Source organism: Botryllus schlosseri, chromosome 10 (assembly GCF_051294905.1).
Source record: "Botryllus schlosseri isolate E-star chromosome 10, Bs_hap1, whole genome shotgun sequence".
Taxonomy (NCBI): Eukaryota; Metazoa; Chordata; class Ascidiacea; order Stolidobranchia; family Styelidae; genus Botryllus; species Botryllus schlosseri.
In genome coordinates, this window is record NC_137245.1 from 10,999,134 (window position 1) to 11,014,491 (window position 15,358).

At 41.3% G+C, this 15,358-nt stretch overlaps 1 protein-coding gene and 1 long non-coding RNA gene across 2 annotated transcripts; both read right to left on the reverse strand.

Annotated features, from left to right (window-relative positions):
* Positions 1-1,559: 1,559 nt before the first annotated feature.
* Positions 1,560-3,071, reverse strand: LOC145449126 (uncharacterized). The gene is made up of 2 exons (XR_013918142.1): positions 2,786-3,071; positions 1,560-2,586 (listed from the first exon to the last, which is right to left on the reverse strand). It is a non-coding gene; the product is annotated as an uncharacterized LOC145449126 (long non-coding RNA).
* Positions 3,072-10,626: 7,555 nt separating this feature from the next.
* On the reverse strand, positions 10,627-13,219 carry LOC145448623 (uncharacterized). The gene is made up of 2 exons (XM_080327064.1): positions 12,504-13,219; positions 10,627-12,185 (listed from the first exon to the last, which is right to left on the reverse strand). Exons 1-2 carry the CDS (start codon positions 12,700-12,702, stop codon positions 11,803-11,805), a joined length of 582 nt encoding a protein of 193 aa, XP_080183190.1. The 5' UTR covers positions 12,703-13,219; the 3' UTR covers positions 10,627-11,802.
* Between the last annotated feature and the right edge of the window lie 2,139 nt (positions 13,220-15,358).

Here is a 15,358-nt window from a genome sequence, read left to right on the forward strand (position 1 = left end):
GTGACTTTGGCAATCCTACGGATGCAACAATCTATGAAACTGTCATGGGGAATAGTAATATATCAAAAGGTCGTAGCTTGCGTTGCGTAGGGTATATATAGCTATCTAATCAGGTCAGTATGGCAACAATCGGCATCATGTGACCCCGGCCCTGACGTATAGTTGGTTACATGCTAGGCGTTGTCTGATCTCTTTATCCATGTTATTATCGGTGGTGAGTAAGGTAGTACTACGCTCTACAGCTGTAACACCAATGAATTCATCGGCGATTGGACATTTCTATTCCAGGGGTTCTTAACCAATGTCCGTAGAACCTTTCGCGGTACGGAGCACAACATCATGGCGTACGAGATGCATTGTGGAGTTAAACCTATCCTGTGGAATATTTTCTTGACCCACTTATTCAACTAGAAAATGGTATTCGCGCTACGTGCGGTTTTACGTGTATGGGCTTTCTAATTTTAATATAGGTAGGCTGCAATCAGAAATTGTGTTGAAAATGAACAGGGGCTACGAGAAATCTTATTGGAAGCACGAGGGGTACGATCGCTAAAGTTAAGAAACAATGCTATTACTATGGCTCGATCATGATTATATTCCAGTTGTTATTGATATGTTCCAATAATAATCGAAGGCATAATATAACGCTGATTTAATTTGACTTTGGCAATGACAGTAACAATAGCCTATACTTAACACGACTATATCAAAACCCAGATTAGGCTACACCGCTCAAACGCTCTGATATCAGATCAATCTTCGGCAGATTTTTTAAATATTCTACATAAATTTGTGGCACGTCAAAGGTCCACTAGCTGCAATATTATAACCCGACAGTTTGACGATGTCATGATCAATGTTCCCTCTTATTTTTGACGCATCTGCGCATTCTCACCAACTCATTGCGCAGACCCTTGGACAACAGTGCGTAACGACTAAAAAAAGGTCATCACTTCGGATTTTTTGTGCGCAACTTACATTTTCTGTGCGCAGAGACCTTGTCAGCACTGCGCATTTGCGCGCGTGCGCAGCTTAGAGGGAACATTGGTCATGATGCATCCTCTCGCATGATGTCTATAACTCATTATTTGAACAAATAATGTCCGGCATAAAAACAACTTTATTCAAATAAATGAAAATATGATTTTTTTTCTGTGTCATGCCCATGCGTGAATAGTACAATAGTAAATTACATGTTCATGATGTTTGTGGAATGCCTGTCGTCAAGCTCCCGTCAAATAAGGCCTACTTGGAAATTTTTCGTTGAATATCCCTATTATTGGTGTTGCGGCCCGCGGCGTCATCAAAACTAAGAAATTGGCCCGCGAGCACATTTGAGTTTGAGACCTCTGGTGTGGACGGACACAAGCAAAGCTCACGGCTCAGTGAACTTTATTTACGTCACACTTCCAATTTGGCCAAAGGCAATTTTACGGTAATTTTTGACTGACTTGCCGAGAGTGAAAATCAATAGGCCTGGTTACATGTTCGACTCGACTTGGCGTTCAAGTCGTCTCCAGTGACGTCACGTCTCATCTCCAAGCTGACTCGTTAAAGGGCCCTGTTTACATGATCCTTCAGGAAGCTGTATCGTGGACGACCCGGTGTCGCTTTACCCCTTACAAATATATATTCGTAGTAAGTTTGGTGGGCAAAGGTACAACGACAATGTGTGTTTGGTCGTACTCTGAAACGTTTCTTATCCTCGAAATTAACGAGAATGATGAGATACTCATAATATCGATATTTGTAGAGGAAAATAATCTTGTTCATATCATGATTGTAGAGGAAAACAACAAGTATAAGTTATCAGCTAGCTTTTTCGGCGTCAACGAAGATGGGCCGTGGAGTATAGGCGGGAGTAACGACTGTTTTGATATGTCAGGCATCACTTATCGATGCGATTAAAATAAGGTCATTAACACTCAAGTGACCCACTTGCAAACCCCATGTGGCCTGTAGTTGTTCGGTCGCTCCTCTGTAACAGACTACCCCATGTATGCCGGTGACTTAAGAGTCAGTCACGATACAGGAACTACTGCGGAGATTTTATTGAAGCATCTTGTCGGCATGATATACCAAATAGGAAGAATACCAAGAATGTCTATAAAAACTGTCATAAAGAGCAATATAGAGCACTACTACTAAATTGCTACCCACCAATTAAACTTTGAGAAGTGCCAATTTCAGCACCCTCACAAACACATAGGCTACCATGAATACAATATCAAAACGGCTAGCTGAAAGTCATGAACACCCGCACGACCGCATCATATCAGCAGAACACTATAACCCAGAACTAAAAACAAAGCAATAAACCTAACACCGCTGCGCTTCATCATCACCAGGAGAGTCACAAATCTCCATATCATCCACCCGGGAGAGACACCAGATCCATCCCATCACATGCGCGCTCACATCAGTTTATCCAGTGGAACAGTAGGCCTATGTACGAAATGCAGCAATCGTTCATGTATTCCCGTATCGATATAGCACACTGCAAGGCCGCTTCTTCCACCAGTTCACTATGCATGTCGTAGTCGAGTTGTAGTACCGGTACAATCCACATCTCTTCCGAACTGTAGTCTGAGAAGTTGAAATACAGATGCAACGTTTTACCTTGTTAGCCATTTTATGTAGCTGATGACAGCAACTATAGGCTACTACAGATCGAAGCGTCGCAGCCAAATATCAAATATAAAACTGCCCTAAAAGAGCACGGTTGCTACTCCGGTACTGGTGTACTACATATGATATATTCCATCGTAAACAAGCGAGCACTTACAAAGTAACCCCACTTTTCCTTGCCATGTTTGCCCAATTTCTCAACATCAGATGAAAAACATGAATTACGATGCCAAGAGCCCGCGCGGCAAAAAACAGCGCCGTCGAACGAAAATCGCCGGACGCCGATGACCAAATACTCAAGCCGATCGTAAACCACATTACACAACAGCTTGAGGCTCGAGTCGACTTGAAGCAGTTTGCCTTTCTCTTTTCATCGAATACGAGAGAGTCGGATCGACGAGTCAGCTTCGAAGCTGACTTAAACCGTCATGTAAATGGGCCTAATGATATATATACAATGATTGGAAACTTCCGTGAGCTCTGCGTTTCAGCGTGTTCCTGGTCACGCTTCATCACATACACAGTTGTGCTGTAAACAAAGGCTCCCTCAGCAATACTTCTTTGAGGAACTAGCAATGATATATAACTCATTGGGTATATTTATCGGTGGCAATTACCGTTAACGTGTTGAATAGCTTTAAAAGCGCATTTCTTTCTCGCGTCTGGCATTTTTCTTCTGATTATGCTAGCGAACCGCTGCCATATACACGTTGATTCACGTGCTTCGTACAGTCGTACACCTAGTTCACAAGATAAATTTCGCGCGTCATGCGCGTATCGTAAATCCAATTCACACATTGACGACTCGCAATTATACGCAATCCCCGTGATGTAGCCTTGTGACGACCAACGAGGCTTATTTTGACACAGTCGCGGACGTTCAACCTTTGTTGCAAGTGACACAACCTTCATTCCAACTTGAGGTGTCGCTTTTCCATCATATTCCTACCAGTGATGAGCATCGGAGCGGAGTCGGAGTGGATTAGGAGCGGAGTTTTGCCGATTTTGTGACAGTCGGAGCGGAGTCGGAGTCTACTACAGATATTTTTTCGGAGAATGTCGGAGTATTGTAACTTTTGTCTCCGATATCTTTGGATAGCTCTGACCAGAATACACTATTGATTATGATTACAAACCAAAACGCAGACAGTTGACACCTTGTAAAGTTGTAATATGACGGGTAACATGCAAAAATGATTGCCAAGTGCATAAAAATTAGCCATCTGCACTGCAATTGGGGGCTGGAGAGTAAACAATACTGTGAGTCAACCACATTATCACATGTACCGTGTGTACCATGTACCATGCTTGCCACTGTTTCGGATACTTGACGAGATTCATCGGAGTATCTCGGAGTCTGGGATTGAGCTCTTCGGAGTCGGAGGGAGTTTTCCTCAGACACTTAAGTTGTCGGAGGGATTCGGAGTCTCGAAAAGCACTATCCGCTCATCACTGATTCCTACATCAATAACATCATATATAATTTAATATCAAGCAGACGTAGTTTCTAAAGGAGTAATTCTAGTTATTTTGAGTACTCGAGTAGGTTTGCCTACTTCCACGGGTGATTGTGTTTTCATACTACTCACCAAACAAAAACATCACAACTTGTTTTTTCCGGGGATATCTAGATGTCCTGAGTTTTGAAGGTTTTTGAAAATAGCACGCACATATCAATGGCCATTTTGCGGCAGTCACTAAGCTTAACCCTGCAATTTCAAAAGTGACTATTTCCAACTGACTCCGAGCGAACAACCAAATCTACTTTTAGAACTTTTTAGAAGTACTATACACATTTATATTTTCGCTACTTCTATTTGAACCTGTGTAAATCATTGTAGCAATACTTCCACTACTTCAGTAGCAACGCTGCATACATCACCCACCTCTGAAAAAAGTCACCTATCCATGATCATTCCACAAAATCTCGATGCCTTACAATACAGAATTAAATTTTCAGGATTCCATCATGTTATGTAAAGAAATGAGGAAGATACATACACTTCACAGATAGAACATTTACGAATACATAATTTAATCCTCAAATCCCTAATTCATGTGTATATGACCGAAATAATGATGCAGGCATTTGAAAAAAGTAACATTAATATGCAACTGTACAGAACTAGACCAATGCAAAAATAACCATGTGGACAACAAAAACAGTTTATGCGTGATTTGTTAAGCAATAACAGTGCTAGATATCAATTTTTGTCATCTTCAACTTGGGAAAAGTATTTGGATGATGTCCCTAATAATGCAGCAGTACACTCGCTTTCGTTGGCTCAAGAATGGCCAAATACGACCCGAACGATGCCGTATCTACTCTTGATGAAATCTGCCTTGTTTAGCTGTTTGTCCATCTTTGCTTGCTTGCTCTTGCCCGAATCATTGGTAGGATGGGGAACATTCTTTTTCCGTAATTTTATATGATATCAAGGTGTCACCAAATTCATTATTATCTGTAGTGCAGAATAAGGATTCGGCTATTTGACCGTACCTGTCCAGTCCATGGTTATTAAATGCATAAATGGTTATCGAGACCCAAGAATTTTTTGGTTTTCCAAGTTGCTGTTCCTTCAGCACAAGAATCTATCCATTTTCGCATTTTAGGCAAGAAATCATTTTCCAGCCGGTCCAAGCGTGAATCGTCTGGACTGCAATATGGCTTCAAGTCGGCGTTGTAGCTGAACTTGGTTGATGTATTCATAATGTCGAACCACTTGTAAATACCAACAAACCATGCAGAAGCTTCTTTAGCCTCACCTCTCCTGCTCCTATCCACCTCCTATCAGACAGAAGCTGAGCAGCAAAAATCTCCTGCATCTTTGCCAAGCTTTGCATACGAAAATGTGCATTCGTCAATTTGCCGCATCTCAATTCCATCGGTTCAAACAGCCGTAAAATGCCACCATCGAATAAATTTAACATCCTTGTTGAGAAGTTTCGTACCACCAGTGCAGCTGGCGTAGAGGTTGCTGCGTACGCTCTTGGAACATCTTGCGATTTGCACTGAGTCCATCAGCAACAAACGCAGCTACCCAAAATCCACAATCCTCCAAGATGCCGACACATTTCCAGAATATAGGCCTACTCGAAAGTCGAAATGAAGCCACTGACTTTGTTGCACAGTATGCCAAGGGTTTGGAAACAGACGTTACCAGGCCACTGGCATAAATTGGAGAGCGTGTGTAGCTGGTTCATCATCATCTACAGGTCTCGACTCCCTAAGATCAACGAATCCTACCATTCCGTCTTTCGTTGTACTGAATACAATATTCTCTTTCACTGAAAATGCAAAAAATCAGAAGTAGTTAGACACATGAAACATCACCGTGAACAGCATTGCTGAAATATTCGCGATGAAGTTTTCGACACAGCAATAAAGTCATGAGAACACAATCTAGCCAATTTACAGGCAAATTTAAGATTGGAATTGCTCCAATTTGCAAATTGATCGATTTGTGTCCTATACGCAAGAGCAAATGCATTAGACCAGGGGTCCTCAGCCCTTTCTCGGCCGTGGCCCATTTCCAGGTTGAAAATGTGCTGTGGCCCACCTCTAATCTTAAAGTCATAATCCTGTTCAATGCGTGGTAATCGACGGCGGCGATATGCCTATTTCTCTAAAATATGCCCATTTTCCCCTGATTTACTGATGAAATTAAAATATAAACATCTTGTGGCATGAATGTCGCGCCAAGCGTGACGAAAATTTTCAAGTTGAATGAATATCTTCTAACAAACGACCAACGAAATAATCTTGCTGGGCCCCTTCTAGCTCCCTCAATTGGGGGTTTGGGTGCGGCAGTTACGGCTCTGGTAGATCATATGCTAAAACTTCTGACTATTTTATGATCGTCCGCTTCTCCATTCGCTTCGCTAAACACAATTCCCGCATACACTGTGTGATTGGGATTTCAGTTCCACTATTGAGGGGAATAGTAAAACATTTGGGGCCAGCTTCAAACATTGCATTGGTGAATGGGATACTGCAGAGGAGTGGAGAAAGATATTCTTATTATGCATGCTGTAAAATGTACAATGTCACGTACTGAACCAACTGAAGTTGCGATGTCGGAATATTCAATCCAGTGATACTATCAATTCATGTGACTCTTACATTATGTACATTGATTTCCAGGCATGACATTTTAAACAGACTCCAAATGTTAATGCGCTCCGCTGAATCCTCAATCCATTACCATTCGTTGCGGCGGTGCAGTATACCTCCACCACAAGTTGCTAATAATTTGCAATTATGGCCATTTTTAACTTACAATAATACGACCAGTCGAAGTACAGTAAATCCATACATCAATTACACTTCATTCCGATTTTATTGCACACCCCTTTCAACGCCATACGACATTATGACCCTGCCGGAACACTTGTTTACTTCAGCATTACCTTCCAGGTATTACATACGCGAAATTATTTTAGTTTCTGTTAGCCATAGGTAGTCATAGCCAGTGGAAAAATCCGCCGTTTCTGCCTCCCATTCTCGACTTGAAATGCTGACTCCATACGTACCACTACGACTCATCAGAGTCGGATGAAAAGCTTTATGTAGCCTACGTATAATCAACTAATATGAATATATTTTTTAGTGATAAACACAACAAATATTACTAAACTTACATTATTTCTAAAAATTTTCAAGTAGCTCTGTGGCCCAACTCAAATGCTCTTGTGGCCCACCCTTTGAGAACCCCTGCATTAGACATTAAAACGAAACTTGTTTCATCAGCTTACCAGTCAACTACCATGGGAATCAAAATATATAGTCAAGGTAGCCCACCACTCTGTAGTGCTTATGCAATGATGAAGAGTAGGCTACAGTATAGAATCATTTCCTCACCTTTCAACAAATCAGATGACGCGAATGAAGTTCGCAAATCTTTAAATCGCCTTTTTTTGTACAATTGATCCAGCCACGATCTTGACGCATGCTCCTTATAAATTTCTTAAGGTTTTCCGCCCATTCATATTTGGCGCCAGTGCAAAAACGTTTTGCTGGAACATTTTAACAAATGCGCATTGGCAGAGGTTTTAGCACACCCTGGTATGCAACACTATTTCACATCTGACGCAACCAACTATTCATCAATCAACTATTGGTGAGAAAAAAGAGTTATAAATATTATAGTAGCCTTCAATAAAATTGCTTTCTGTTAAAAGGGTCTCATCGAATTTTCAGGTTGGCCACCCACCAGCCATAAGATTACTCGCAAAAGCATCCTAATCAGTTTCGCTTTCAAGATATCAGATGGAGTAATTGATGCTTACAAATGTTCGAATCTCAATCTGTCCTAATTTTCCAAGCTTTTTTACGCTCATCCACAGGTGCAAAAACCTAAGCAGCTAGTCAGTACCTGAATATTGCACATTGACGGAAGTTTGATTAGACCTTAGTATGCAGTACTGTCTCACTATGCTCGCAAAACCTGTTAACAATCAACCAGCAAACGAAAAAACAGTGGAATAACTGCCAGCAAAGGTGATTGCAGTACTCCACCACGGTCAACATTACTCAATGAAGTGTGTGCAGTCAACCTTATCCGCGCACACGCTGATTTCGGCGGGAGTAAACCTTACAGCGTTAGGGGGCGTGGCAGTTTCCAATCATTGTATATATATCATTGGTGAAAATTGATGAAATTGGTATCAATCGAAAGCTACCGCCGTAATGATTGCGAAAATAAAAATTTTATTCTGCTCGTGGTCCTACAACCAAGCAACCTTGAATGTTGCATTGTAACGGAGCTTGGTATTGTGACGCAACCATGCCGTCTGGGCAGCTCAGGAGCAAGTCTGCACGAGAGTGAGAGTGTGAATGCTCAATCGGTTGCGCAGCAATGGCCAACACGCTCGCGGTTTGCATTGCTCCTCACCTGCTCCCAGACGGCATCGCTGCGTCACAATACCGAACTCCGTTACAATGCAACATTTGAGGCTGATTTTGCGGGGTTCCCGAACCACGAGGAGAATAAAATTTATATTTTACGCAATCAGTACGGCGGTAGCTTTCGATTGATGCCAATTCTCGCGCTCGGCAAGTCGGTCAAAAATTACCGTAAAATTGCCTTTGTCCAAATGGAAAATGTGATGTAGACCAATTTCACTGAGCCGTGAGATGTGCATGTGTCCCCAACCCCACACCATACAGGACACTCTTCTACAGATAGATACGCAACACCCGTCGTCACGCTTACTTGCTTAAAGTTTATATCTATGCTCAGTATGGCTGTTCAAAAATAACTTTTTTTACCGTATTCCAGCCATTCACTGATTAAATTATCAGGTTACCTTAAAAAACGCTGCACACCAAATTTGGTTCAATTCCAACGAGTACAAGACTCCGCAGATCCAATTAAAAATTTTAATTTATTAGGGAAAATAAAAAAATAGGAATTTCAAATTTTTTAGTTAACAAATATTGTGGATCGTAAAATTTATATTTAAGTTTAGCTTTATTTTCGGAAAATAGAGACATTACTACACTTGCTGTATGTATGTACAGTATGTTCTACAGACAAAAGAACTGAAAGTAATTAGAACTAAATGTATGATACTATTAGGAATTGAAAGTGAAATACAAATACCACTTCTAAAAAGCGGAAAATAGATATCATATCTTTTGTCAATAAAGCTTCAAAAGTGATATGCTAAAACAGGTGTAACGTTCAAAAAAGCCGGATTTTCCAGATTAGCAGGACACGTCATGTCCTGCTAGATTACGATATGAGTGGTAATTGCTAGATTGCGAAACGGTAGTTTCAAACATTATGGGGAGCCATATTTACTGCGATGAAATATTTGATATGGGCGACAATGCGGTGTGAGCGGAATCAAGCAATCCGGTACCTAAATTATATTCATTGATACTTTCGTCAAAACATATTTTTCACTCCATTACTACTGTGCGCGAAGCGCAACAAAATTTCTGGGCTTTACTTGACTTTTATGAATATTAAATGTTGGTACTCCGTGAAAATAGCCCCGAAATTCCTCATGCTATCTTTCGTATTGAGGATTAAACTACTTCTACTTAACAAACTGAAAATAGCGAAAAGTAAGTAAGTAGATCACAAAATATTACGAAGTAGAAGTAGAAGTAGAGAAAATCAGATCTACTTGAGCAAGTACCAGACGTAGAGGGAAACTACTTGAGTACTTCCAAAAAGTAGAAGTACTTCGTTACTGACCACCTCTGGATTCAGCCGATCCCTGGAGCATTCAGCACTTCAACTATATACTACAACCTGAGCCCAATAAGATCACACAAATTATAGTTTCGCTTTATATTTATATTCAGTGATGATATATCCCTTCTGAAACTAGGAATTCGTTCTCCATTTGAATAAGCGCCTTTGCTTTCCCTCGATGAAAACAGGGCATGCAGACTACACAGCGGTTTCCATCACAATACGTTTTTTTTTAATCAGCTGTTGTTTGTTCATCACGTATTTCGTACCTCACCATGCCCTGAATCAATCCTAAATCATTATCTGCCCATCTACCTACAATGCGCTTTCAGAATCGGCGCCGGTGAGTGAGTGCGCGCATTGCCCCCAGCTTAAAGTTATTGCTCTGTGTATTGTCCGTCTTTGATATTTTAGAATCATCAACAGCCATAACCATTCATGCCATCAAACTATCCGCTGGGATTGCTAGCATTCTGGCGGCACTTTTTAATATTTCGTGATATCATGATAAGGGGACGCCAATTTTTTCCCTGTCATGAAGGGAGGCGTGCATAAAAAAGTTCGAGAACCACTGTTATAGAATAGAGTCTTAATAGAAGAACATGGATAAGGGTTTAATAGAGACTTAAAAATGTATCATGTTCAACATTGTTTCGAATCATGACGGCAACTAGATATTTTTTCAATTATCCGTCACTTCCTCATTACCTAACATCAACACATTCACAGAACAGCATTTATCAACAATTTAGTCTAGAAATATAATTATATTACGCGGAAGATTATAGCTAAAGTTCTTCACTCGGCCCGCCGACGTATTTTTTACTTCTCATTTGGTCCGCGGAGGAAAATAATTGCCCTCCCGTGGTCAAGATACTCAAAACTGATCCAAATAATAGGTCAGTTAAGTTTGAACTCGCGCCAGAAAAATTGCGACATGTCGCACGTAAAAAGATTCTTGATTTTTAACCTTCACTCGGCCGATTAACACACACGCTAATCTACAATTCTTCGTGGTATACCAAATTTCCACTGACTCATACAAACTAAAATCGACAAAAAACACACCTAGTACATTACTATAGATGGCTGGGGTACAAAATAAACTATGCATCCACAGAGTGTTAAAGGAGCATTAGCATTATAATATAATTTTCACACAAAACGAAAACAATATAGGGTAATGCATATTTATTGCAAACCAGTGTGACTTCTACTGTTCTCTTTCAGATACCAGTTCAGAAATGCGAGGCTTCACCTTCAAAATTGTCACAGTATTCTTTGGTAGAAACGCAACACCATGAAACCAATTGCTTGATTACAAATGAGCTTACAAGTATTGGAGATAGATGGAATTGGCATTTCGGAAGGGCGTGATTTCGATTTAGAACCTAAAGTTCCCCTGCATACGCCGTTGCACACGACGTACCACCACAATAGTCCCAATTTACCTACTGGCCTGGCCTATAATTACCAGCATCCTATGAAGGCCAAAACGGACGTGCCATCACAAATCCTTTGTATGAGTGGATTGTGTGTCTTGACCTACAATGGAACCCCTGAGACTGGCTCTCGGAACCCCTAGTGTTGCATGGAGCTTCGGCTCAGAAGCACTGGCTTAGATGTTGCAGAGAACGTCGAACAATGTTTTCAATAACAGCCACGAAGGTAGGGATGGTAGGTAAATTTATTGGGCAATATTTTTTAACCAGCAATTCAGCATGTTTCATTTGGTCCAAATCACCTGCAATTTTTTGGCGGAAATAAATACGAGTCTCGCCTGAAAACTTGTTGCAGTATAAGCAACTGGTTCAAAATGAGAACTCGGAAGATGTTTGAGCATTTCTGAGCGTCTTCGAGAGTGTTGCATGTTGACCATATCCTCATTTCTATAGGCAAATGCGCAATCATTATGGTGTAAAGATTTTCTGTCCTACAGCAGCATAATTTCATCTTCATCAGGAAATTATTCGATGCCAAAAGCATCCGTCTTTTCAACAATCATCGCTGAAAATTCATATGTTATCACGAATTCTGTATCGTCTTCGCAGTTCAAGCCTGCATCTCGGAAGATGCCGGCGAGACCGGTGCGAAAAATATTCAGAGGGTCGTGTCTTTTATCAGTGTAAGTTTTCTTTGAATATCCTGCGATTGTAGAATATAAACGAAGCAGGTCGATCACCGTTGATTTCCTGTCAAGACTGGCAAGGTGTACCCGTCGCTTTGTCGGGTTGTTGATAGAATTGTATGTATCTTCATAGCGGGTAAGGTGAGCATCGGCTACAGCCTCGTCAGCTCCACAATTGATCGCATACTCTCTCTGCAATTGCGCCCATCTTGAGTCTTTCACTGATAAATCACAAATCAGTTTCCCTGTGAACGTCCGCAATATGTTACGATCGTATACTAGGCAAGACAGTATACCCCCGTTAACTAAGACACGGTTGCATTCAGGCAGAAATACAGACGGGTCCAGGTAGTGGAATGATATTCCACACAATACGAGGTCTGCACAATTGGATGCGGCCGGTAAAATATTGTCATGTACTAACTGAAATTCAGTGTTGCTCACATCAATTTGTTTCCTTACGAATTCAATCTGCGATTGGCTGATGTCGATACCGAGAATATGTTCAAAATCTCGAACGAAAAGTTTGGTTGATTTACCTCCACCACATCCGACGTCGATCATAAACTTTCGACCAACTCCAGGAGCGGCGTTTTCTGCCAAACAACGCAATATTTCTTCTCTGACCTCGGCGGGATAATCGGGCTGCATGTCATCGTACGCCCCCACTACATTTTCATCGTCGTAGTCCCGTCGTACGTTCCGTATCCCAATATCAAGTTTATCAGCTTCCGCCATTGCAGGTTGCGCTGCTGGTAATTTCTAGCTGCGTTTGCTCAGCGTCAGGTTATTTACATGTGGCTGTTCAGTGTTCATCTGCACACATAGCATACCAGCTCACTTCCACATGCAATTGGGCATTTTGACCATGATTTTCCAAGAACGTACGTGCTTGTGTATCACATTGTACATTGTATGTCTTGATTGACTATCGAGTTCTATGGATGAAAATAAATAAACAAACTCATGCTAGACAAATACCAAATTTCAAGATAATCGAGAGAAAGTTGCGCATTCCGAATTATATAAATTATGTTGATCAGGGGCGGCCAACCCGTGGCCCGCGAGGTAATTTTCGATATTAGTTACATTATCAAAAATGGACTTCCCAGATTGTGAACTTTCAAGGCCAACCTTAAATTTGATTAGTCTGTCCGCAACACTTGGGATGTTGATGACTAAAACATTCGTTCCGACGCATTGGCAGATGCATGGGCCAGTCACATTGTTGGTAGATCTTCGTATATATAGGCGCCGAGTTACGGGGTGGCGGTCACCCCATACAGTAAGATTAAACGCCCGCCGTCTGCGATTTCAAATGATCAGTGCGGTTAATTAGTGAGTCCGGGATAGCGCGTAAATGCCAACTATTTACCATTAACCGATACGCGCGCGAATATTTGAATACGCAGCTTCGTCGGCGACGACGAACTAGTGCTTAAAACGCCCCAATAAATTGTAATCCGTGATTAGTAATCAGACAATCGAAGCAACCTCGCTTTTGACGACGTGGATTTCGACACGCTTGCGCTGAGAAACACCATGTTCTCTCTCGACCAGACGAGTGATTTCACGTTCTACTTCTCCTAATTGAATTGTATTTGCGCCCGTATTCGTTTACAAAATAGTTCTTGAGTTCGTTCCGTGATAGTCTCTTTAATTGGAGGCTCGGAGGGCGAAACAGGACAGTGTGTTTGTGTATGCCTGCGAATTAAAAGTAAATCCTGCGCAAAGTGCGCATATTCATTACTCTAACATGGCTTTGCCAACTTTTATCGAAAATGCAACAATGCAGCTCAAACGTCGTTATGATGAGCAAGCAATTGTTGCGATGCCTCTTTCTGGTTTGCTATCGTCTGTAGGCTACTAATTCTTGTCTGCTTTATACAGTCATATTCCCTCGGTGCCACTTGTCAGTGTTCGATTTGTTATTAATACTGCGCATTGTGCAGTGGACGGTGTTGAATTACGCTGTCAAATATTGATGCAATACGAGATTCTCGGTGGCGCAAATTCTGAATTTATTCGATTATTGTGAACGGGAACCTTCTATGTTCCAATAAACTTCATTGCTGTACGGACTCAATCGAGCGCAACCATATCGCGGATCGAATTTCAAACCTTTGGGATATGTATTTCTATTGATGAGGTCGCGGCATGCGCCCGAATTGCTCTTGCTGCATAACACGTGGATAATTAGAAGCGCACCGTTTTACGATCAAATTCGACTGGCTGATCGGGGCCTACGTAGGCCGCAGGCCCCGGGCTGATATTAACCAGCGCTTTGTCGAAATTAAAACCCCAGATGCGTAGCCAGGGAGTTTCTCATTTATACCTAGAAATCCCGTCCTTTTGAAATGCCAATTCACTAATTCGTATTATGGATGCTGCGTACTGCAAATTAGCGAGAATCATTTGCATGCGAAATGGGTCATCGATATCTCATGTGCACTATCGTCGGTGGTTTGATTCAGCGCGTCCGCATGCAGGCCTGCTACCGTCCGCAGAAACACTTTCGCCAAACAGTAACAATCTCCGTATTGTTTGTGTTAATGTATCTTTTTGATTAAAAGTTATGCCCGCGTCTGAACAAAATGTGCTCGTTGCCATTGCCGAATCTGGGTATTTAGGTATGACTATAGCGCACCCAGTAATTGTAATTATTGCAGGTTTGCGGCATGTCTGCAATTTCGTTATCAGCGCAACCTTGCCGGCCGATCGTACAGTTCGATAAAATTGATCACTACTATGTATTTCACACAGCGTACTGATACGGATTTCCGCAAACTAACAGTCCTTATTTGATGTACAAATTCGACCTCATCGTTAGAAACGTACATTTCATCGCGCTTTAGGAAACACCATCTCCTATCGCGATTTGACGACCAAATATACGTTCACCTTCTACAAATTTAAGCGCATTATTTGCATCGATTTGGGCCCCAAGCCGCGTTCAAAATATTTTGTGAACCATTTTTGTGATAAATATTCTCGGAACGCAAAGTTTAACAGTGTTTTATTGTGTGTGCCTAATAGTGGGAATTTATTCCAGTGCCCATAATATTAATCCAATTATTCACTGGTCAACAAATTTTTTTTCGTTTCTTGTTGCATGAGATTTTTTAACTGATTCTACACAATTTTAGGATGCTGATTTCAAATCTGCAATCAGTTTCTTTATGCATGCTCTAGTTTTCATGCAATCGACAATTTAATTTTTTTTCGTTTGTGGCACATATTTACTGCATAAATCTGATCTGCATCGAACACTTTTTATCTATCCAGCCCTTTTTCTTTTTGTATACATCATCAGAACCATTGTGAACATTTGCTAGTCATTGCTGACTGACTTGCACATGGTGGAGGAGTATTTTTGCAGGCCTGCTTGCTCAAC

What these genes read in the sequence shown, in the direction of transcription:
- LOC145448623 (XM_080327064.1), bottom strand. Translation starts at nt 12,702, where the DNA reads ATGGCGGAAGCTGATAAACTTGATATTGGGATACGGAACGTACGACGG. An exon ending in CGACGTCGGATGTGGTGGAG is followed by an intron (nt 12,186 to 12,503) that starts GTAAATCAACCA and finishes GTGATTTATCAG; the next exon opens with TGAAAGACTCAAGATGGGCG.